The sequence below is a fragment of the Ascidia mentula genome, chromosome 8, assembly GCF_947561715.1.
Source record: "Ascidia mentula chromosome 8, kaAscMent1.1, whole genome shotgun sequence".
In the NCBI taxonomy this organism is placed as follows: Eukaryota; Metazoa; Chordata; class Ascidiacea; order Phlebobranchia; family Ascidiidae; genus Ascidia; species Ascidia mentula.
The window spans coordinates 282,351-305,922 of NC_138573.1; the positions used below are offsets into that span (position 1 = coordinate 282,351).

Consider the following 23,572-nt stretch of genomic DNA (forward strand, 5'->3'; position numbering starts at 1 on the left):
GAACAAAATAATTGTGTGGAAAGTTATCAGGCTTTGCTTGCAAGGTTAATTGGACCCAGTACATTTGGACAACATTTATTTATACTTCAAACTAATGTTGTCAAATATCACATGTCAGTGAAACAAGAAATATTGTTACAGCAAAAATACAGCTCACTTTATGCCATTCCGTAATTACGCTTGCACTGTTTCAAGGCGTCATTAAATCCTTCACAAAGTGAAATGTCGCCTTGGTTTTGAGCACAGTTCAAAAACTGCTGCAACTCCCAACTACACACTTGTTGTTGTTGCTGCTGCTGCTGTTGTTGTGGTTGTGGTTGCTCACGGTAGGTGACATCAGGGGTGGTTTCTTGGCTGCTTCCGCCACCTCCACCAAACAGGGCTTGTGACACACCATGGCCCACAACACTCCCAATCGCGACTCCACCAGCTGTGGCAGCCATTTGACCCATTATACCCGGCCCTTGTGATCGGGGCGCCGCCATTTGGGTTGGGGGTGCAGGGGCCACTTGTCTGGGTGGGGGGGATGAAGCTCTTGACATTCTCTCTGGAGCAGGACGACGCATCGGCGAAGGCGAACTTCTTCTACCTCTCGGCATTTTTTGTAGCAACAACTTTTATTTTACAAAATTAAAGTGGAAAAATCTGCAAAATATACGATTGGTGGTTTCTCAATCATTTATCCACTAATTTCAAACCATAAAGACTTCTGGCATACAAACATTATTCCATTAAACAACCACAGACAAAGTACTCCGTCACCAGTCTTGCAAATCTCTTCAAACTCGATTCAACTTTGTGTGTTTGCTGAGAAATTCGCTTTAATTTTTAACACAAACCTCCAAGCACAAAAGTAACTGTTAGACTCACTAACTCTCTTTTGCCCACTAACCAGATTCTGCAGGGTTAGAATCAACAAACACCATTCAATTTTTATATTTGTACAAAATATATTACTTAAAACATGCGTTCGAAATAAATAAACTCACAAATCCTTGTCTTTCAAAAAGGTCGTCTCATATTCGCGATACATCTTAATCCGACGCACCAGGGTTTATTTTGTCAACAAAATGATGAAATGTGTTGCAACCTTTGCAGATTCTTCTTTGAAGATGTGTTTTAAATTCGATTTAATACAAATGAAACCGTTTGTTTTAACACTTGCAGAGAATTCGTTATAAATTAACCTAAAATATATTTAATGCGACTTTTAACAACTTTCAATTAAAATGACGGTAAATGTCCTGAAGCATATTTTTAACTTTTCCCTGACACATTAGGGCTGGTATTTTGTTTTTGTGCGTGCTTTGCTGCGTTTGCGTGTAAAATTAAGTGACTATCTTATTTAATATTATACGTTCTGTTGCGCTGGCGGCAAATGCGACGGCGTCGACCTGACCTGCGGTCATTTACAGACTGACTTGTGGTGACGTAATAAAAACATGAATTTGACAAATCTCACAAAGTAAATGCACTTCATCAGAGTTGTGACGCAAAAAAAGGAAAAAAGTATTTTAAATCACAGCATGAATACAGTTTAATGTGAAGGAATATATTAAGATGCGTGCATTAATGTAATTGCGTGGCGTAACAACTTCCTTGCTCAGCAGTTTCAACCCGCAAGCAAACTTGTGTTCTGGTAACGAGACGGATAAACAGATGCTACGATTCTCTGGTGACAAATATAGAAACAGCTCGACGAAGTTAAGCAGGTGCGCAAGATCTCATGCGAAGTTATTGGCGCGCATATATTCACGAACATTTGAAGAGGTTCTCATAAACTTTGGAAAGTATCTCGTGATAAGTTTCCTGCAGCAATCATGTTTTTCGTTTTGACTTTACTCTTTGTATCTGCGGCATCGGGTAAGATGGTTGTACGAAGATTTTATTGTTTAGATGCAAAAACTTAGTTTATTAATTTAGACAATAAAGCTAAAGCTAATATGCTGCTATACATTATGTGCAAATGTTTCGAACACGACTGCGTCCATCATCAGTGCAACTTGAGTATGAGCTGCAACCAAGAGAGCGCTGAGGCAGGCAGACAACTGAACGCTCGAAACGTTTGCACATGATGCATAACAGAATATTAGCTTTGGTTTTCTTGTTTCAAATTTGTTATTTGTCTGCAAAGAAATCACCGAATATATTGTTGTGATTACTTAAAGGAATCAATGAATAAACGTGAGGAAATCACCTACACATGGGCGCCTGACTTGATAACCTTAATGGTTTTTCAATGCCCACGCCATTTTATTTGCATATTTGTTGTGAGTCGAAGTATTTGTGCAATTTGATCTTTTGTCGCTACGATCATTTTAAATAGTTAAGTTGCTTGGCATAGCGTGTGATGCAACTTGTCAGTACTTCAAGTGATTTGCGATGATTCAAAATATTTTGTGCAGCGTCGGATTTGGCGTGCACCATGCAAGGAGGCACGTGCGTAGATTGGAGATATTACAAATGTTCGGCGGGAGTTGAGACTGGACTCTGCGACGGAGACACAAACAGAAGATGTTGCCTCCAATGTGATTCACAATGTACGGCACGATCCACAAAAGAAAACTGAACTATTGAATATCGTGATTTGAAACCGAGAAGTCTTACGTCTTCTGCCTTGATGCAAATTAAACTTGCATATGATTTCCAGGTGTTTCGAACGAGAACAACTGGGCGTCTTGTTGTGATTCGTCTTGTACCAGTGCTGGGGGTGTTTGCCAGGACAACACAAACTACTGCACCGGATCATACTCCTCTGGATCGTGTGGTGGGTCGTCCGACAGGCAATGCTGCAAATCTGGAGGCGGAAGTAATGGTGGTAAGTTTACGAATAACTTGGCTCCTTTAAACTCTCTTCCTGTCGTCCTTGGTTGCTTTGCTGCAAAAATTTTATTCCATGTATTTCGCTTGGAAGTTTTTAAAATTGTTGGTCAACTTTTTAGGTTGTACCTTGGTGGAATATTCCACAATTTACATCATCGGGTACAACGGTCTGACTGTGGAAGTTGAACCTGGGTTTGAATCTTACATGGATAGCATGAACACGTATGCGAGGCAATGTGACGTCACAGTGAGTGTTGGTCTCTGATACCGAAATAAGTTCGTTGCCTTAATTTTGGATGTTATTATTAGTTACGTCAGGAAGATGAAGTTTTATGGAGGCGTTCAGCAATAATTTGTTTTTCACACTGGTTCATTAAAACTGCTATAACTGACAATCTGTATTTGATGGAAAAGAACCTTGACATTTAAAAACTAATCACGCAAAAGCACAAAAAGAAATAATTTATAATTTCCAACAATTAATTATAGAAAATCAGGGCAACGTTAGAAACGAGCACGATATGACCTTCCTGTTAATAACTACGCATAGTGTGACCACCCTGCCAATAACTGTACCATATGCCAGGTCTACGTAACCCACGCGTACAGATATGAAGGACAGGATCTCGGTGGTACTGTAGTGCCTCCAGCGACCACATCCAACCATCTTGTCGGGCACGCGATCGACATGAACCTAGATACACCAAACGGATGGTGCAACGGTGATTGTATGGATGGTAAGTCTTCTTGTGCAGGAAATAGTGGTTGTACTTTCACCGCGTTTTTGGCACAACTCGGTTAATCTGGATCCGGTTTGTCTGAAAGTTCGCGTAATTCGTACGAAGCTGGAGGAACAAATGATTTGAAATCTCGGATAATCGCCTAATTCGGATAAATTGGATACGGATTAACAGAGTTTTACCTAATCACATGTTATGACGTAATACCAATTCCTGGTAGTATTTTGGAAGAAACTGGTTTATGGATTGAAACGTCTAATAATTAAACCCGTTTGTCCCGCAGCTGGTTCTAACTCCTATTCCAACTGCTTCATTAATAAAGTGAAGGCAGGTGGTATGAGATGGGGGGGGGATTGGAGTTCATCCGATCCAGTCCACATTGATGATGGCCTCAACGTGTACGACTACAACCAGTGGGAAAACCTCTACTACCAGTTGCAGGGGTCATGTGACAGGTCTTAATACTTGTTACGTAACAATCGCTGCCATGGAAAAATAAAAGTAACAGCAAATCATGTGTGTGTGTGCTGCCTCTAGTGGTGTTAGTGATCCAAACGCTAACGCACGGGAAACTTCTTCGGATTCAACCAATCACAACACAACACGTCAGAATCGTGTAATGTTTGAAAACAGTTAACGAACCGAATCATGCACCAACCAATCAGGGGGGTTGATTACTTTAGGCGAAGATACATACTGAAACTGTATACAAGAAAATAAAATGCAAACTTGATTCTAAAACGTGTCATTGCATTGTTACGTAATAAGTTAAACTCCTTGGAGCAATATATCGTGACGTCATTTATTTTTGTCGGGAGTAATTTTCCTCTTCCTGGATCTTCCCTGCTTCCCGTTGCTAGCGGCAACCGAGTTTGTTAACTGCTGTAGTTGTTGAGCTAGCGCCCCCTAGTGAATTACAAATAGCTGAAAAAACGTTTTCGAAGTCACGTGATCTCCCACCTGTTGGTTTCCGAGGTCAGGGGTCGTCGAGCGAAGGAGAAATTGTTGCGGTTGCCCCTGGTTACGGAGTGCTATTGGTTGAATGTTGCTCTGTTGCGCGGGAAAAACAGTTTTTTGATGCAAACGATATTTTCACATTTTAGAAATATTCGAACGCAACCAACTTACAGCGGCACCAACTTGTACGATCTGCACTGGTTGTTGGTTGTTTCTTAAATTAACCATCTGTGTCCTCTGGTTAATGGTTATCGTGGTTGGTTTGTTCTGGTTACCATCCACGTATTGTAACAACTGGTTTGTTGGGTGGTTTCCACTGATGGTTCGAAACTGTTGGGGTTGTGAGCTCTGTGCTGCACCTGGTGGATGGAAACAGTTGTTCAGTGTGCGTCAAAGTTAACAATTATAGAAAGGTTGGGATTCTCACATTTAACAACATTATATCCAAATTAACTTCAACATTTTACATATAACATATATTTTACAACAAGTTTGCTCTTGTGAACCTGCGTTGGTTACTATGGTGATGGGCGATGACGTGTTGACAGCCCCCAAGGTAATCGACTGGGGATTCCCCGAAACACCAGCAGACTTGTCTTGGTTAACTGCGGGGAGAAATATGTTCAACAATCACCCATCAAGTTAAACACAATTATAGTTGGGATAATTACACTGAGCTGCGAGTTGCATCGCGATGTTTGCGGGGATTGTCACCGTTCCAGGACGCGACCCCGGGGTGAGTTGGATTTGTTGAATCGACGAAGAAGAATTTAAGACATTTCGATCTCCGCTGTAAACATACAAGTTTAACACGGGGAATTCCCCCACAAGTTGTGCATGAAAACCTTCCCCTACCTGACTAAGTTGATTGTTGTCATTTGCTGGTTTCCACTAGGTGTCGACACAGAGCCACCAACCGACGCAATTGAAGCCGGAAGTCTGAGAACGGTCGTCTGCCCTGCGTGGTGGGGTTGAATACTGACATGTTGCTGTGTGGCAGGTGGCACGAGCTTAGCTGGCACGTGCTGGGTGACACCTGACTGGGGTTGGGTGGCAATTGTAAGCGGAAGCTGCAAGTTCATATTTCCGCTCTGTGCAAACAACATGAACAATGAGGTGCTATGACATCACAATCAAGTCGGAAAATTTCACGCTCTCGGTGAGGTTTGAACTCACGATCCTGAGCTCAGACAGTACCTGCCCTGTACAATGAGCTTTACTTGTCAGATTGGGGATGTTATGGCCATGATACTCCAGTGACGATTTTCAACCACTGGAAGTTTAACCAGTGTTTTTTGTGGCACATATTTCATGCAAACGATTAATTTGTTTCATTCAATCTAAAGTAAATTATATCACGTACATTGTTATTCTGGTTGTGATCTTCAAGCAGAAGTGGAGTTGTGCCACATGTCATAGATGTAAGGTTGCCACTGTCATGTGTACCTGAACAAAAAGTGCCACTATTTCAATGCTTTCATTCAACAACGTGACGTAAATGATTCATTGTTTTACAATAATAACAAACGAGGAACCCGTAACAATTGAATCAAGTGACGTAACACTGCAACGTTTCTGACGTCATACCAGGTTGTGAAACGATGGTAAAAGAATCCTGGACTTTAGAATCCCTACCTCCAATATCCGGGGTGTTCTGAAAAAGAAGGTTCTCGAATATTTTGAACAAACTGTATTCGGTTTGGAACTTTTTCATTGTTTGTCACAATCGATCAACTGTCTTATAACAAAGAAAACCAAGTTTTATCGAAATAAAGTGATTTTCAATCCACCGACACTTATTACCTCTTTAATCTGATAGAGAGATCCAATCCCCGCTATTAAGGTTTCTCCGCTTAATCTTGGACCGAGAAGTCGTGTAAGTGTCGGAGCGCTGTTAGATGGTTGTATGGTTTGTTGTTGTTGGTTTAAAGCTGATGTTGATGATTGTTGTTGTTGTTGGGTTCTTGGAACAGGAAACATGAATGCGCAGGATAGTTGATGGGAGGTTAAATTCGACATAAATTTGTAGTGTTTGGACACCAGCAATTATACAAGATATGCGTTGTTGGTTCATTTATACTAGGTTAAATTTGAATTAGGATTATTTACGTCCCAAACTTATTCGGTGTTGAAGATTTTCCTGATAAATAAAGTTGTTTCGAAAAATCGCCTTGCAAGGAACAACACTTGGTTTGTACCTTTGCACCCCAGGTTGTAGAGTAACTGTGTTGAGTGTTGGAGTTGAGACAGTCGATAATTGCACGGTGGAAGTTTGGTTTTGTGGGGCTGGTGGTCGTTGGGGTTGGTTGGATGGTGTTGGAATCGTCTGGTGTTTTGGGGTCGTCGTATCCTGAAGTGGAACCAGTGTTTGGTCGAATTTAGTTTGTTCGGGTTTGGATGAAGACCAACAGTTACATGCAATGTTATAAATTCTTCTTTGACACGAACACAACCAAGCGCTAAAATGGTTTTGTTACAATTTATTTTTACTTTTCAACTAGAATCTTCATTTCCGCAGACCAGAAATTGAGTTAATGAAATAACCACAGTAAATTTTTCGTCATCAAAACTCACGTTAACTTTAAGTTTCGGCCAGTGTTTGATCGGGATGTTATTAACGGAACCGACAGCGTACAATGATTTGTCTTGTTCGAGCTGCCACGGTTGCTGTAAAAGTGGTATCTGGTACTTGGTGCTCGGTTGAAGAGGTCGGCTCTGTAATTGAAGTGTAAGGTGTGGTCACAACTTTAGGAATTTTCTCTGGTTGTGTGCAATCGTGGACATACCGGTGCATCAAATATTCCTTAAATCGTGTTTTATGTATCAGCAATAACATATTTATTTCTACTAACCACTTGGAGGAAGCGAATTTTAAATAAAAAACAGACCGGCCACAAACTCATTATAAAAAAGTTTCACAAATTCAGTCTACTTTGAGTAATCCAAACCAGTATAATCGTAGAATCCTCTGGTTTTGGTTTGAGTTTGTTCGAAATAAACTAATAAAATAATTCCACACAACCAACTAACCACTGTGACCGTGGCCGGTCTCCTCCCATCCTCAGCAAACAGTTCCTGGTATTGGAGAATGTACAAATTCGCTCGGTGCTCCGTTCCAAGCGGGAACCTGAAAAACAATTTGAAGGTCAAATGCAAAAGGAAACCGCAAAGACAAGTAGAGTTAAACAGAAAATGTTCAAGGTCAAATAAACTTTTCGTAAAAATCAGCCTTCCTACTTATATCAGGGAGTTCCCCGATTGTAATAAGCTGACCACTAACTCGTTTGAAAATAATCTTAAAGTTTTGTTCCAACATTCACAACACAATGAGACATAACTAGCTACACATGACCACTAAAAGCCAAAAATAGCTAAAAATCCACCTGCAGCTGCTTGAAGTGCTTCCAGTGGTTTCGACAGCTTGTTGGAAATATTTGTTGGATTGCAACTTCCCGAAATATTGCATGTCTGAAGGTCGTTGTAGGATTGTTATGTGCGAATACACGTCACGATTCTGACCTTCAGATTTCAGATGGATGAGTTGAACTTCAAGCTGGAACCCAAATACATGCTGAGTAAATATAACTTCACCAGAAAAGCACGTTTTTAAAATACATATGTGACATGGTCTGTTAGCGTCAATCTAGAGTAGTTTTGTATGTTGACACGTTTCAGTAGAAGGTGACATAGTATGTTGCCACGTGTCAGTAAAAGGTGGCATAGTATGTTGCCACGTGTCAATCGCTTACCATGTCAGTATCTGTGATAGTTGGTGGTTGGCGACTCAAAGCTTTCACAGAATTATGGACTCCGATTCCTCCAGTAGGATGGCTCTGATCGACAGGATCTTTATGCCACAGATCCGTAACCTGCAGGAAAACTTTTACGTCAACATCATGTAAACAATGGGAAGATGTTTATCACGTGTTTGGGGAGACGGATGTCAGTGGTTGATGAGGAGGCAACTTTGTCATCCTTCTTCTCCTTCCTCCTCTTCAGGAAGTCGAAGAGTTTAAGAGCAGGAGGAGCAGATCTCTTCCTCATCTCTCGCATCCTCCTCATCGCGTTCATCCCGTTCCTCTTCATGCATCTGATGAGAGGAGAAAGTAAAAATTCAAAAGCAGATAACGGAAATCGTAGCCTTTATAAAAACCATTCCATTCCATTGTTATCAATTTAGCTGGACAATTATGGATTCGAAACTTCGTTAAGTTAACAGATATGGACCGTGCATTGCCCAAACATTAGGGAATTTACCTTCTTAGAGGTTTGGTGTTAAAGAATTTTCCTTTTCTGTCAGCGATGTTTTTAATAATTCCAACAGTGGGCGAGGGGTCGAGACAGAGAGGTTCGGAAGTGCTCAGCAACAAACAACTCTCTAGCGCCAACCTGCGGGATAGGAGATCAAATAAATGATTACATTTCGAGAAGTGATGACGTTTCAATGCTGCATGGCGGCTGGCAATGAAGCAAAACCAAAACTAGACAACAATTATTACGTCAACAATTAAGTAGAAAGTACAGGTTTTTATTCGATGACAGATGAGAGGGGGGGGGGGGTATTTAAACCTCTACGTCATAATAAGAAACTTACTTGTCGTCATTCGTCCATTGATAAACATGCGACGTTTCCTCTACTATCGACCTCACATCTCCAAGCAACGTCTGTGACGAAACAAAGAAGGTGTTTGTAACAATTTAGAGCAAGAAGTTTGCGACTGACGTGACAATACGGCGTAAGGTCTCGTACTTATTTTTAATATTAAATAATCTAGAATTTGGATAAACTTCAAAGTGGGGGAAATGAATGCAACGGATTGTGTTCGACCACAGAATGAAAGAACAAGAAGTGGTTTTAATGAACGGTCAACACAGACCGCTTCAAACAACATTTCCACCACCACTATCGCAACACAAACAACTTCCATCACGTGAGGTTGGGGTCTTTCTCACACTGTTTGTGATCCAACAAACAAGTTGTGCAGAAAGTTATGGTGTTGAAAGCCAGAACCAACAGGATTATACCGTGGAGCATAGAAAGCACTTCACATGTTTCGCTCACACAATATCGGATCAATTTGATTCGATGCGAGGTAGCGGTAGAACACAAGTAGTACATTGAAGTGCTGTCTAAACCAGATGTCAACGAACGATGAAGTTTGGGTCTCGAATCGCGTCGGGGGGCGGTTTGTGTTTTATTGATGACAAATCAGATTGAGGGACGGAATTTGATAGCAAGTTGCCACAGGATTATGGTTTTTTTATGCAATGTGGGAGACCGCCACTACGTGAGGTTTTGATTTATTTGTTGGTTATTAACGATAGGTCTGACTTCAAGTTTAAAATCCGTTTGTAACGAACATCTTGATTCCTAACTTTTTATCTTTTAAGTTTTTTCAAGGCTAAAGTAACAATTCGTATTTGTTGTCAAACAATACAGTCAGATAATTACCAATGCTTTTTTGCCACTATTTTAGTTGGATAATCACTTAAATAGTTGACTGGACTTGTGATAATCTTAACAACATAATGTTGGGGTGGTTACGATGCAGTTTGTATCAGTGATGCAGAACCGTTTGTACTGGACGGGGTTGGTGATAAACAAAGGGATCAGTGTATGGAAGAAAGAAGGTTGAAGTTTAAAGAGAAAGCATAGATGAGGAGCAAACAAAAGACGTAGCATCTGTGACGTTGGGATCTCACAGTGTTCCATTGAGAAAAGCTTATAAGCAACCGATTGTAAAAAAAATACGTGGGGTTAAAAAAAAACGTTTTGCTGCGTTGTGTCTTACGTTATCTCAGCGAATCACATCCCCCTTCCAAACCACTTTTTCCAATCACACCGTGTTCACTGCCAGACAGTTCTGAACTCTTTGACCGCTTTGCTGCATAGACAGTTTGAAGTAAAAACGTTCATTAACATCTAAACTTTGAACGCTGAGTTTCAGCAGAAAGTTTGATTTGTAAACTCACAACAGGGCGTTTGACTCTTGCAAATGTTTGGTTTTCGCTTCAAATAAAACGGTCTGATTTTGATTTACGAAAGTAAAATTCTTGTTGAAAGTCACAAAACCACTACAAAGTGACGAAGTTTAGCTGAGAAATTTCAAAGTGAGAGTTTTGTGTGAAAGTTTGGAAAGTGCGGTGTTGATTAAATCGCAACAAAACCCCCGGGTTGTTGGTTTTAAAGATCGGAGGAGATATTGGCTGACGATCAAATATTTTCAAGCACGCTTATAACAACAAGAATGCGGCTTTAAAGCTTTCTTGTTGATCCGACATAGGAAGGAAATTTGTGAAAGTTTGAAGTGGACATTCGAGCAGTAGCCGGATGTGGTTCTGGACACAAACTTCTTGTTGTTGTTGTTCGGAGTTTTACAATTACTGTTAGGAAAGTTTATATCAGTAATGTAACGTTGGGTTAAGTTGGAAGAATGGGTTTGTCGTAAATTCGTTGATTCAACAACCCAAGCAGAGAGAAAACCAAATTGTTTTTCTCATAATTTTGACGTTTATGGAATGAAGAAAATCCCTTCTGTAATTTGTTAGAATTTACCAAGATGTCAAAAAGAAAAAAAAACAAGTGAATTTATTGTCAAAAATTTAGTGAATCCGATTTAAGCTGGTTATATTTATTCACAAACTGTAGAACGTTGACGTTGAGTATTTAAAAGTTGACTAGGATGTTTTTTATCGTCGCTGTGGTCACAATACTGATATCAACGACCTGTCAGGGCCAAGAATTGACCACGACCACCAGACCGTGCCCACACTCCTGCTTGTGCGATAACATAGAAAGATACGCCCTGTGCAGTGGGAAGAAGCTGGTACATGTCCCTATTCCACTACCCGATGGCACCAGAGTACTTGGGCTGTCTGGGAACCAGTTTCAATTACTGAAGAAATCAACGTTCGAAGGCACGGAAGTCGGCGACACCCTAACCTCACTTCGGATCTACGACAATCGAATAACGGATATCGAATCCGGTTCCTTCGCTCCGCTACCGAATCTACAACATGTGTGGTTGTTTGGAAATTACATTTCTCACATCCGGGAAAACACCTTTGCACAGCTGCGCCATCTAGTGGAACTTGATATAAGTAGAAACTTTCTTACTCTTATCGATAACGGAGCTTTTCGAGGACTCGAAAGTCTGGAGGTTCTGCAGCTTTGGGGAAACAGATTGGTGAGATTGTCACCGGATGCTTTTGTTGGAATGCCAAGTCTGACCAATCTTACACTGGGTAAGTTGACAACAAAAATCGCTTATTATCAGGCAAGATTCAGACAATCATATTTTGTCAGTGTACAAAAACTATGGGCTGTGGCCATATGTCACCAAGTATATTTTTGTGGGTTGCATAAAAATACCACAAAAGATAAAAATATAACACAGATTGTGTTGCAATCTTGGTCCTTTGTGTAAAGGTCGCACCTGACACAAATAACTGGAACATCTTGTCATGTTTATTGACATTTTAACATGTCACCCATATTTAAACCTGCAATATTTCAACCAGGAGACAATAAGTTTACGGAGATTCCGACATCTTCTTTTTCACCCCTCAACAATTTAACTTCGTTGGAGATTCTTAATCTCCCGATTCACGAGATTCCACCAAATGCGTTTCGATCTCTGAGAAATCTGCAGCGACTTCACATTGGAACTTGGCCTCTGTTACAAAGCATTGGTATGACAATATATTGAACAAGAAGTTCAAGATGTAAATAAAAACCTTATTAACTGAAAACTTTCAATAATGACACTCAACATGACAGCATCCTGAGAGGTTTTTCCCGACCAATGTCCTAGAACTAGTGGTAAAGATATTCTGAATTTGGCGAAGTACGCAGAAGTCCCATAAAATTCCAAACAGTGTTTCTTAAAGTGGTTTTTGAATGGGTTTTCACACAAAGTTGTTACAAATCAAGAAAAAATTGACTTCCAACATCATGTGTAGATGACAACGCCTTTGCTTGGCTGGAAAACTTAGATTATCTTTCACTCTACAACTGCAACTTGGCTCAAATCCCACAAAAGGCATTAAAACATTTGCCACATCTGCAACATCTCATGCTGAGTGACAATGAAAAAGTTGGGCAGTAAGTGTGTGTATGAATATATTAATATAACTTGGTATGTCAACTTATGTCTATAAAAATATACATTGTTTAATTATTCAGGAAACCTTTTCACAAAAAAATGTAACTTCCTGTTTTTAGATTAAGAAAGGACGACTTTTCTCATAACGTCAACCTGGAAGCTTTATTTCTATCTAAGATGGGAATCAATTCAATTCATGAAAGTCCGTTCCGCCTTCTCACCAAACTCAAACATCTCGATTTGTCACAAAACCACATCAGTATTTTACCAAACCACGTCTTCCTGCAGGTTGTATATTATCAGTAAAATCACTAATAGAATTATTGGTCATTTATTTCATGGATTTCAAAACTAAGTCCTTCAATTATTAATTCAAATAAAATTTAACTGGTGTTGAATTTGGCTAATTATGTAAATATTTCAGCTAGAGAGTCTGGTTGCTTTAAACCTCTCGTACAACAGCCTCAAAGCGATATCCTCCCCTGTATTCTTAACTCTTCCGTATCTTAACGAAGTTGATCTTACCGGGAATCCCCTGGTCTGTGATTGTGAAATCAGATGGTTGAGGTTTCTGCATGTAAGTTTTTAAACAACAACAAAATAATATTTGTCTGTTGTGAGTCCACAGTGATGACTGCTTCCTTGCATTCGCAGGAGGAAAAAATACACCAGAATTTTAACCTCAAAGGAAAATGTTCGGATCCGGCCAGTTTTAAGGGGATTGAAATAACACACATGGCTGCACAAAGGTTTGTCTGTCAACCACCTTCGTTTACGGAGGAAAAAACAAATGAGACTTTGATCGCAAAACTTGGCCAGTCGGCCTGGTTGCCATGTCAACCTAGCAAGGGAGTTCCAACTCCCACAATTGAGTGGAAATTTCCCTTTCCAAAAGTGGGTAAGGTGAGTCAATATTTGAGACGAATTGGTTTCACCACATGCAGAGTACATTTATTAACAATGGACTGGACCAACTGAAATCTCTGTTGATATATCAAAGCTTTTCTACAATTTGATCTTTTATACCTCATTGTTTTCCTGAAATTCCTAAAAAAATGGATTCATATGTGCAGAAATTTAATCACAACGTATTGCACAGACCAGTGGTCTGAGACAACATAGAAGAAGAAATACACTTAGATATATTTTACACATGGTATCTTTTCACAACCCACCAACAATTTAAAATAGATTGTTTCATTGTAGGAATTATTCGACCACCAAACATTAGCAAATGGAAGCCTCAAAATAATATCAGTTGCAAGTAAAGATTATGGACAATATCACTGCTTTGCCAGAAACGATCATGGACATGCGGAAAAGACTGTTGTTCTGTTAGAAAAATCTCCACCAGGTTTGATTCAGTTGCAATAAGATACAAAACAAGCAATTCTGAAGATGTTTTTATTTCCAACATGTTTTAGACTAACTTCTACCAACTAAACACATTTTTAATATTTATTTGATGACTAAACTAATTTTTATGAACTTCAAACATGAACCTTATTCCATGCTCACAGTTGAACGCAAAAGTGGATCGGGAGCAACTGCTGGAGTTTTAATAACTTTAACAATCATTGTGGTTGTGATAGTTATAGCAATTTACGTCTACAAACGCAGATCAAAGAAATCACTTCGATCAGGACTTTATGGTAAAAACACATTATGTTCCACTAGTAGTTGAATTTTTAAATATTAAACCCTGTTAAATACATTTAAGATAGGATGCCATCACGAAATGTAAACATCAATTATTCATTGCACTAAAACCCAGCTTTTGGTTGCTTACACAAAATCTGAATGTTTGTTTGAATAAAGTTTAAATCCTCTGTAAATTTATCGTTTACTGCAAGTTTAAAGCATGTCTTTGTTTGTCAGATGTTCTTGGTGACAATGAATCACAAAGAATTTCAGCATCAAAGGCAAAGTGAGAAGACAGCTCTACACCCCATGTATTTAATGAGTGTTTCTGTGCAATGTAAGTTGTCAAATAAAGTTTTCAAACTATGATGTGATGAAGGGAAAACACAGTATTGATGTGTGTTGTGTTTTTTCCTTGTTATACATACTTCAACACTAACCTGGTGAGTCGGTCGGAGAAGAACATATTTTGTGTCATAAAAATCAGGTCCAGATGATATTCTGTAGTCTCTTATTTCAGCAATAATACATCCATCGTGAAACATAGAACTGTCAAGATTTTCTATGGCACCCACCAAAGATGGGGGAATCTAAAAATAATCAAATTTTTAGCGATTTGAATCACCACTTCAGCATACAACAAAAATTTTAGCAATGCAAGAGTTTGCCTACACAGCAATCACTGAGAAAAAGCTTAGATTTATTAAATTAAGTTCAGACCTCTTGATTGTCGATGTGGTCTAAAATCTCATATTCCTCATATGGCAGAGCCTTGGTTTCGATACACTGCCCAGATGAGGTCTTGAACATCAGAGAATATCCATTATCAAGTGGGAATAAGTTAACAATTAATCGACTCAAATCTTTGTTCTTGTTACAAAACTCCCAAAGTGGGTTGGTCGCCAAACGACAACGCTATAGTGAAACATAAAAACAATTATGCTTTGATATTAACTTGTTTATCTGTTTTTGATAAATTTGCTTCACATTTTAGTCTAGGTCTCATGAAAAATAAGAAGCCAATAACTTAGTTTACATCCAGAAAAGGTCCACACAAATTTCTGTCAGCAAAAATAACAGATTTAACAAACTCAATTGCCAATTAAACCAAAATTTTATGTCATTTGCAAACTATGGAAAACCAGCATCTTTAAAGGAAGAAATTACTTTGAAAACAGGTCCCTCCTCATCATCCTCGGAAGAATTTTTATCCCCCATCACTTCCTGCAACTTCGTGTATAGGGATCGCCATTTTGGGGAGGTTGTATCATCATGGGGAGTTTTTAAGTGTTTCTCTGCACTTTGCATCAGAAACTGAAATAAAATTGCGCTTGTTTGTTAAAAACTGTTATGATAACGAATAATTGTTCTCACAATTTATGCAGGACATCCAAAAGCAAGTAATATGTGAATAAATAGTGAAATTATTTAGGTGTATATTGAACGACTAAGGTATTATCTTGCAAATTCACTGGTTTCACCAACTGTTATCTGTTTAAATATATCGCATGTTATTTCTCCTTTCCTACCTCTGCAGAGCTGTAATGGTTTTGAATAACATCCATCTTTTCCTGTTACTTGCTACTTTATTCAAGCTGGAAACATCTTTATTGCACCATAAATGGAAGACGAATCTGTTTTCACTCAACAGCAAAAAACATGCAAAAGTTTGTAAACATGCAAAACATTCAACAACGAAACCGCGAGATTTTCCAAACCAGACATAAACAGCGCCTCCTGCGGACTGTTTCACCTCAGTAATTCACAATCACGTGACTCGCAACGCATGAGTGACCGCTCGTGGGAGTTACCGGTTTTGTTTGTTTACGTTTACATCTTACATGATACTGACCTTTATGTCTTAAATTACCAAATATTTTTTCGCATTCTACGGTATTGAATGCGTATCTAACAAAAAATATATGTGTTTAATTTATGTCTGAATAAAGGTTGCAAAGTAGTGATCGTTTTCCAATTGTTTAATGCTAAGTTATTCATTGTAAAAGGTGGAATTGCTCAAGTATTGCCTTTAACCTTTATTGTGCAATTTATCACAAACTAAACCTAAGACGGTCGAACTGTTCAACCTCAATTCCTAAATATTCACAAACTGGTGTTTTGACGCCACCTAACGGCCGTTCACAGGTCAAATTTAGGACGTATTCGGTTGAAACTTCGGTTTCTCTAATAATCAGTCAATTTCCTGCAAGTTTCCGTATACTCTTTTTGGTAACTTTTAAAGTCGTGATTGATTTATGTTTTTCATTCTGTAGTTTTGTGGTCAGGGCAAATTGCTTTACAATGTTGCATGTGTGAATATGAGGCAGCAGTGCTTAAGTCAAATAACAACCTGTAAATTATCACAATGTATCAAAATCTATCGGGGTTTTCATGCCAGCCCTCGACACAAATTGCGTCGAAAGGTTTCAGTAAGATTGCTTGTTATAACAACACGCCATGTACAGGAGGGATTCGTCGCAGACAAAACAATCTAAACGTAAGAGTCTAAGAGAAAGAGGGAAGAAGGCGCCACGCACCACTGACTCCATTGTTCCGTCACAAACGACGAGCGTGACATGAAATTCCTGACTTACCTACGAATGCCCCAAGGCGTGGCAGCGCTTACATAGAGGTGGTGGGTCATTTTGTAACGTGGACGTTTGGTCAGTTGTTCGGTTTCTGTTGATAACAGGTTTGAAATATCGGTTAGTTTTGTTGAGGGGGTTGGGTGGATGGGTTTATGGGATGAAGTGGGAAGGTAATGGATACGTTGGTTTCCGTTTCTTGGGGGGTCAGTGTTGTGTCCGTTTCAAACCGAGTGTTTCAACAGCTATAGGATGGCGTTAAGGAAACAGCTTTAAAGTTACTCAGCACAAAATGTTAACATTTAAGGCAATGGAACGATGATATGCACTGAAGTTGAAAGTATGCAGATGTGCCAGCTTGTGACCGGTGCATAACATTATGTATGCGATGTATTTCGTCGAAATCGACCGAAAACTCCCGTTGTTGTAAATTATGTATTACCTACATCTACAACATGTTGAGTGCCGGGGAAACGTTTGTGTTTGTGTGTCAAGTTAACAACGTTAAGATGCTGAAATATGGCGGGACAGGCATTCATTGTTAGGGTTTTAAGACATCTTTCACATCGTTTCAGCAGATTCTTTCACGATAATTTAGATATTTTTCTTACGGGTTGCAAACGTATTCGTTTATCAAGTTTTGCGTCCAAACCAAATTATTTGTTCAATGAATTCCACCCATTGGTTTGTAAATTTTTAAACAGATTTTGTGGAGGCAAAACAGGCTTTCAGCTTTTAGTTACGATTTAGACACCAGCCTTACAAGCTTCAACCAGCAGTCGAAAAGCTTTGTTACTACGCAGACACAAGTCGAGTGCACTTCACAAAATACCACGAACCTGAAACTACGAAGGTTTAGATTTGAAATTCGAACGCAGTTATTTCACCTGTGAGAAGATAAAGGACCATTGTTATTCGCGAACACCCGCTATTACGTCACAGAAAGAGCTATAACATGCTTTATTTAATTCTATTGTGCGAGATTCGTGGCGTAACAGCTGACTAATTTAGTCAATAGATGAGGACGATTCTCTACTTGAGGTAAAACCAGAGAAATGTCCTTGTTTGATTCAAACAGAATAAAGAGGGCTTAATGTTCCCTTCAAGTCATGGTGAATCATAGGGTAATTGGTAATGGCCGTAATTAACCCCATAAACGGTCATTTCGTTGGAAAATAACGTAGATAGTGAAATTAGCAAGAACGACCGTTCCAGTTTCTCGGGGCTAACTCTGTGTCTCTTTGCAACGTTTAAACATTTTTGGTGAAAAAATCCGAAGATAATCCCTCACCCCCGCGGCTAATGCGAGACTAAAGCACTTTGCCGGCTCTATTACGTCACATTCGGTCACGTGCTGACAAATTGACGTCATCCCCAGCAGTTATAGGTCCGGATTATGGAGTTCTTTAAAACGGCTGGAATCGATTTGTGATTTGTTTGTAGTTAGGACGGTGGTTATTTGATTTGAAAATACCTCAAATAATCTTTGACAAAACAAATATGTTTTTCCCTAAAATTCCCCTCGCGAAACACTTCGTTAACAGATTTGCATAATAAAGGTGTCTTGTGGTACATGCAAAGTGTTCTGTTTGAATCGCTTGCAACGCCAGTTCAGCCTTGCGTACTCTTAACGAAACGTCTCTCACTCAGTAACACAGCAGTGCACGTAACAGAGTTGATATTATCCAGACCAGTGGTTCGCATCGTTGCATGACAGTATGGTATGTGATGTACCTTGCTACCTGGAGAGCAGGACCAAAAAGTGTTGACAGCAACCTCACCAGGTTTCACAGTCTTGTTGGCTTGTTCGAATAGAAATGATAGTTTTTCATTCTTAATTTAGAGTTTAACATTTCTTCAAATTATCAAGTCATTCACATCCTGATTCGGAATTCGTCAGATGGCTGCTTTTGCCGGGCTTGTACTGCAACTAGCCTGGGGCTAAACTGCTTCACATCAAGTACGCTGGGCTGTGGCTAGTTACGTTGCACAGACGCTTGTGTTTAAACATGGTAAAGTCATAGGTGGATGCTGTTTAGCATCAGAACTGACAAATCAGTCGATATTCGGTTCGAGAAAGTCATGGCATAACAACTTCTTGTTTGTATTCCAAACTGTGATTTTGTCTGGGCATAAACGAACTTGATATAAATACAAATTCTTTTATTTGTGAAAAGTTATCATTTTTTAAGCTTAAAAATTACGTCACAATCCAAACCTGTGACGTCACAAACGCAAAATGTACCTGCATTTCAGTACGTTATCTCGGTATTCCGAGCAAGCCTATAAAACTGGGTAATATGTATTTGCACAGCATACAGTACGCTTTATTAATGTGTAACTAGCCTTGTATGCGCGCTCCTTTATAAACGAACCGTACCGGAATTATAGACTTGTTGCTCTGCCTTTCAGCCAGATGCGCCTAAAAGTTTAAGGTTTTCAACTTTGGTCAATCACTGAAAATTAGTTTATTACTTTCTTTCGACCAATCGCATATACATTCAATCAGAATTTCAAAAATGCATTTAGGAATGTTTAGTTGTGGAAGCAAGTTAATTTGTAGAGGAGAGAAATGAATATGTTGTCAAAACTGAAAAGCAGGAAGCGGAACAGAAATTTGAAATGTGGAACAATGACGTCATTCCGTAAATAAACGAGAAGATTCGAAATATCCTCACACAGCAGGTGACAAAGACAGCTCATACACCTACTGCTGTGTGGTTTATTCACCAGAATCAACCCTTTGTCAAGCCTTTGTGACGCATGTAACTCACAATGACAGTATAATGGCAGCTTTCTTGCGCTTTGTTGTTTGATTTTATAAAGCTGTGTTTTAGGTTGTATATGTGGTTTTGGTAGAGTAATATTGCCTTTGTGTCGTCACATTGTATCGCAGAACAGTTTGTTTATGCTTGGTATTAATGCTGAGGTGTGTTTGGATGTTAAGGTACAAGTTGCTGGGGCACATTTGCCCTTTAAGAGATATATGAAAGCTGTTGGAAAATATACTTTCTTCTGCATATAAAGTAGGCAGACTTCAACAATTACTAGGTTGATTGCTGTGCACTTGTGTACAACTGTAACCTATGGTGTGTTTCTAATAATCAATTTTTTACTGGATAGGTTTTACAACATTGTAAGTTGACCTTTAAGTTGCGAATATGGCTACTACGAACATGACTCCTGCGGATCCAACCACGAACCCAACCGCTGGACCCCCCCTTGAAATTATTATACCAGTTGTCGTTGGGGGTGTTGTGGTGATCGTCGCCATCGCTATTGCAATCTACTGCTGTTGCAAAATCAAGAAAAAGCGAGCTTTCGAGGGGAAATACAGCCCGTCCGGTAACGAAGAGAAAGGAGGGGTTCGGATGAACGATATGATGAACGTCATACAACCTCCACCTCCGGAAAGATTAATCTGACCCAAAATGTTACGAACGCTTCCGAATTTTTGCGAAGAATGGGGATGTTTGCCGCAGCAAGAGGGTTGTATTGCGGCATGGAGGAACAAATTGATTTTATGAACAAAATTTAGATAATTGTACCAGAAATATTTGACACATTTTATCTGAAGCTCATTACGTAAACCCTGGATTATTTGCGATGTTCTGGTTATGTAATATCCAGTTGGTGAAAAAGAACCAGCATTCTGCTGTAGTTCTGAGTTAACACAACAAGGTCAAAAACATTCTGAGAAAACTTGAATAAAACTAAATAATTCTTTGCATTTGATTCCATCTATTACCAACATTGTTAGCGATTGTTTTATCTTTTGATGCCTTCTTTGTTTCTATGCAACAAATCGTTTGTTATTACCGTTTCTCCTAGTATGACGTCATATGCACTAACCGCAAAACAGTTTGAATCCCGTACAATGAAGTACATATTGGATAGGATCTCAAAGTTATTTTAGGCATTTGAAGATTTGAATAGTTGGAAAATGAGGATCTGATACAGTTGGCATGGTAACAGGAATTTACTGTTCCTTGTTTCCAATGTCTTAGATTGTACACAGATACCAACTTTGTAGAAATTAATCAGTATTTGCGAAACACAAACAAACTTATGTGAAACTTCCTCTCTTACTGGCCATCACCAATACTTGAACTCAACCTGAACAAAGTTTCTGTGACAAATATTTGTTTTTTTTTCAATTATTCCGTGTTTCCTGACGTATTTCATTTTGTATCTTGCGCGGCGTTTATCGTGTATTGCATAACTCTATTACAAATTAATACATTTTACACATCATATGTTTCTTGTTGAAGAAAAGGTTACCTGCATTTTGCATTGGAGTTCTCGACACATTTAGATGGAGAGAAAACAACTTTGTTGCAGAGTTGCTTGTTTTCCTCACCATAGAAACCAAAGTTTTTTTTTAATAATTAAACTTTTTGTGTCGTTTTAGGTCTCAGTGTAGGAATACCAAACTATGCAGAATTTCCGATCACAAAAGCCTAATTCTACTACTAGTCTTGCACTTTATTACGAAACAATACAATCTCTGTTATTTACAATGGAACAACATCACACAATTGTGCAGGCTTAAATGATAAGTTCGTGATTGCTTGATGTTTCAATACTGTTGAACGTAGTTGATAGAAGTATAACGATTTTTTATTTTTGCGCTGTATTTGCCCTCTTTCGCCATCTGGCGGCTGTCCATCTCACACATTTTCCGACACTCGGCGTCGCAATTTTCGCGGTTGCTTTTAACGAGTTGAGCTTGAGATCTGGGAAAATACAATCTGTTGCAAGTTAGTCAGTGGAACATTCTCTATGATGTCACAACGATGTTATAGAATATGAACAAAAACAAAAGGAATAAATTTTCCTTTCCTCAAATTGGACAAAAACTTGGTGAGCAATCCTCAACTATTTCCACGATATTAAGCAAAGTAGTGTTCGTGTAAAATATGGTAATAGTATTTGAGTCAATTTAAACAAGATAAAAACAAGCAAAGGTTGAAATTTAGTCAAAATAAGAAGTTGATTCTGTGTGTTTTACTGAGAAAATTGTGACGTTAAGTGAATGAGGGCGCTGTGTAGGATGTTACGACAGAGTTTTAAAAAACAAATTAATGCCAGACCTGTGCAGGAGTGATGCAGTTGGTGTTGCTGGATCAACCGACATTTTCGAGGCAACTTCCATAATCCGGTCCTTGTCGTACACTGAAAATACACAGCAGTCACTTTCTGTTGCAAGTACAACGCATATAAGTCATACAAAGTATTTAAAATTTACTTGCCCATTGCTGGTATTTAAATGTTGTTTGGAAAACGCCGCTACAAATTGGAAAAGAAAACGGATAAAGTTTGACAGAATATCGTTTCAAATTAAGGCTGAACCGATTGTTTGATTGAAGAAATTAGTTGCAATCATCAAAACTTATCTTCGAAAGTTGTACGTGAGGTTTGTCAGTGGAATCTGTCAGTCATGTATTTATTATAAATATTAATTTCTTTTCCAAACACTTATGTCACTGCCTTCACGCAATAGTGGTTGTCAATCGAATTTCTATTATGACGTCCAGGCACAACAATGGTGTTCCTACCCTGTTGGTATATGACGACACAATGGTGCCTGATAGTATCAGAAATTCGAGAAGTCTTTGACAATTGGTAGCGGGGGCCTGTTCCACATGGCACATACCGAATGTGTGACCCCTAAATATGACAGATGTGTCCTATATATTTACGCACAAACTTATTCCAAAATTCACTTGCAATGCCCAAGTTTTTTGCGCAAAATGTTCGGTGTGCGAATGCATATTCATTATTTTACCAATTAATACTTTTGTATTTGTCATTAGTTTACAGTGTGGTAAATTGCGACAACATAATCACTTTCCCTTTCGCCTGCTTGGCAACAACTCACAAACACATTTCACAATAAGTTTAAAGTCTTCCTGTTCAAGCAATATGTTACACGGGCTCAAATATTTGCTTGCGATAAGCTATGTGTTAACATTTCACACCTAACTAACATACAATACACCGCACCCTAGATACTATGCGGAGTTGGTTTGTTTGTAAAATTTAAACAGTCGCGAAAGTTCTCGTTAATTAGTAGGATAATATGAAATTTACTTTTTGCATTATTTTCACTTTGTTCTAGTAGTTTCCGTTGTATTTCAAGGCGGCTGTCAACCACTGCTTGCTTTCTTCTTGCTTCCCAATGCAATGCCGACATTTTTGTTACATCTACTTGCTCTACGTTGCACAAAAACCTGTTCTAGCCACCTTCTATTGCGCTGAGCTACTTCTATTCCTCCAGCCTTGAACAACCAATTGAGTCTGTCTCGGGCTTTGTCGCCGCATAAGAACCATTATAACGTCACAATGCTAACAATGGACTCAAATGTCAGGGTAGTGTGGAACGTGCCACTGTTCATTGCTAATAATAATGCAAGGTGGGAGGTTTATTTTAAGTTGGAAGCCCCAAGCAAACATAGGTGAATAAAATGTTTGCTAACAAATCATCCATAGCCAATTAATCATAATATAAGGCAGAGAAGCTTTTCTAGCAAAGCTTATCATCGGATGGAGATGTATGTTGGCAGGTAGCAGAATATATATAGCCTGTAGGGCTAGAAACAACTTTTCATCGGGTAATGGATGCACACTGGGCATTGCAATCGATCTTATCCAAGAATAATGGATAGTATTCTGTGGCACAGATGTTCAAAAACTAAAAGATACCAGCCTTTACATTATT

The 23,572-nt window shown here is 39.0% G+C and overlaps 5 protein-coding genes and 1 long non-coding RNA gene across 7 annotated transcripts; 3 read left to right on the plus strand and 3 right to left on the minus strand.

Moving 5' to 3' along the window:
* Nucleotides 1–59: 59 nt before the first annotated feature.
* Nucleotides 60–641, minus strand: LOC145910805 (coiled-coil-helix-coiled-coil-helix domain-containing protein 2-like). The gene has a single exon (XM_082998011.1). It carries the CDS (start codon nt 597–599, stop codon nt 159–161), a length of 441 nt encoding a protein of 146 aa, XP_082854137.1. The 5' UTR covers nt 600–641; the 3' UTR covers nt 60–158.
* A 1,090-nt stretch (nt 642–1,731) lies between these two features.
* On the plus strand, nt 1,732–4,040 carry LOC145910802 (uncharacterized). The gene is made up of 6 exons (XM_082998007.1): nt 1,732–1,863; nt 2,406–2,540; nt 2,651–2,818; nt 2,943–3,070; nt 3,410–3,560; nt 3,847–4,040. The coding sequence occupies exons 1-6, from the start codon at nt 1,821–1,823 to the stop codon at nt 4,023–4,025; spliced, it is 804 nt and encodes a 267-aa protein (XP_082854133.1). The 5' UTR covers nt 1,732–1,820; the 3' UTR covers nt 4,026–4,040.
* A 125-nt stretch (nt 4,041–4,165) lies between these two features.
* LOC145910693 (uncharacterized) lies at nt 4,166–15,974 on the minus strand. The gene is made up of 21 exons (XM_082997888.1): nt 15,796–15,974; nt 15,434–15,580; nt 14,987–15,181; nt 14,707–14,856; nt 9,115–9,185; nt 8,778–8,909; nt 8,445–8,610; nt 8,270–8,389; nt 7,904–8,073; nt 7,551–7,647; nt 7,095–7,235; nt 6,719–6,870; nt 6,324–6,483; nt 6,108–6,174; nt 5,884–5,966; nt 5,376–5,611; nt 5,192–5,310; nt 5,027–5,125; nt 4,692–4,879; nt 4,524–4,613; nt 4,166–4,469 (listed from the first exon to the last, which is right to left on the minus strand). The coding sequence occupies exons 1-21, from the start codon at nt 15,829–15,831 to the stop codon at nt 4,362–4,364; spliced, it is 2,727 nt and encodes a 908-aa protein (XP_082854014.1). The 5' UTR covers nt 15,832–15,974; the 3' UTR covers nt 4,166–4,361.
* On the plus strand, nt 11,174–14,600 carry LOC145910694 (uncharacterized). The gene is made up of 9 exons (XM_082997889.1): nt 11,174–11,765; nt 12,042–12,212; nt 12,483–12,624; nt 12,745–12,913; nt 13,050–13,202; nt 13,280–13,528; nt 13,832–13,979; nt 14,146–14,277; nt 14,504–14,600. Exons 1-9 carry the CDS (start codon nt 11,204–11,206, stop codon nt 14,554–14,556), a joined length of 1,779 nt encoding a protein of 592 aa, XP_082854015.1. The 5' UTR covers nt 11,174–11,203; the 3' UTR covers nt 14,557–14,600.
* Nucleotides 15,975–17,022: 1,048 nt separating the features above from the next.
* LOC145911289 (uncharacterized) lies at nt 17,023–21,107 on the plus strand. The gene is made up of 2 exons (XR_014403233.1): nt 17,023–19,536; nt 19,975–21,107. It is a non-coding gene; the product is annotated as an uncharacterized LOC145911289 (long non-coding RNA).
* A 214-nt stretch (nt 21,108–21,321) lies between these two features.
* Nucleotides 21,322–23,131, minus strand: LOC145911844 (uncharacterized). Of its 2 annotated transcripts, none has more exons than XM_082999286.1 (3): nt 22,945–23,131; nt 21,945–22,026; nt 21,322–21,587 (listed from the first exon to the last, which is right to left on the minus strand). In XM_082999286.1, exons 1-3 carry the CDS (start codon nt 23,045–23,047, stop codon nt 21,431–21,433), a joined length of 342 nt encoding a protein of 113 aa, XP_082855412.1. In that variant the 5' UTR covers nt 23,048–23,131; the 3' UTR covers nt 21,322–21,430. The 2 variants fall into 2 exon arrangements, with proteins under 2 accessions (XP_082855412.1, XP_082855411.1); XM_082999285.1 differs by having other exon boundaries at nt 21,322–21,602.
* Between the last annotated feature and the right edge of the window lie 441 nt (nt 23,132–23,572).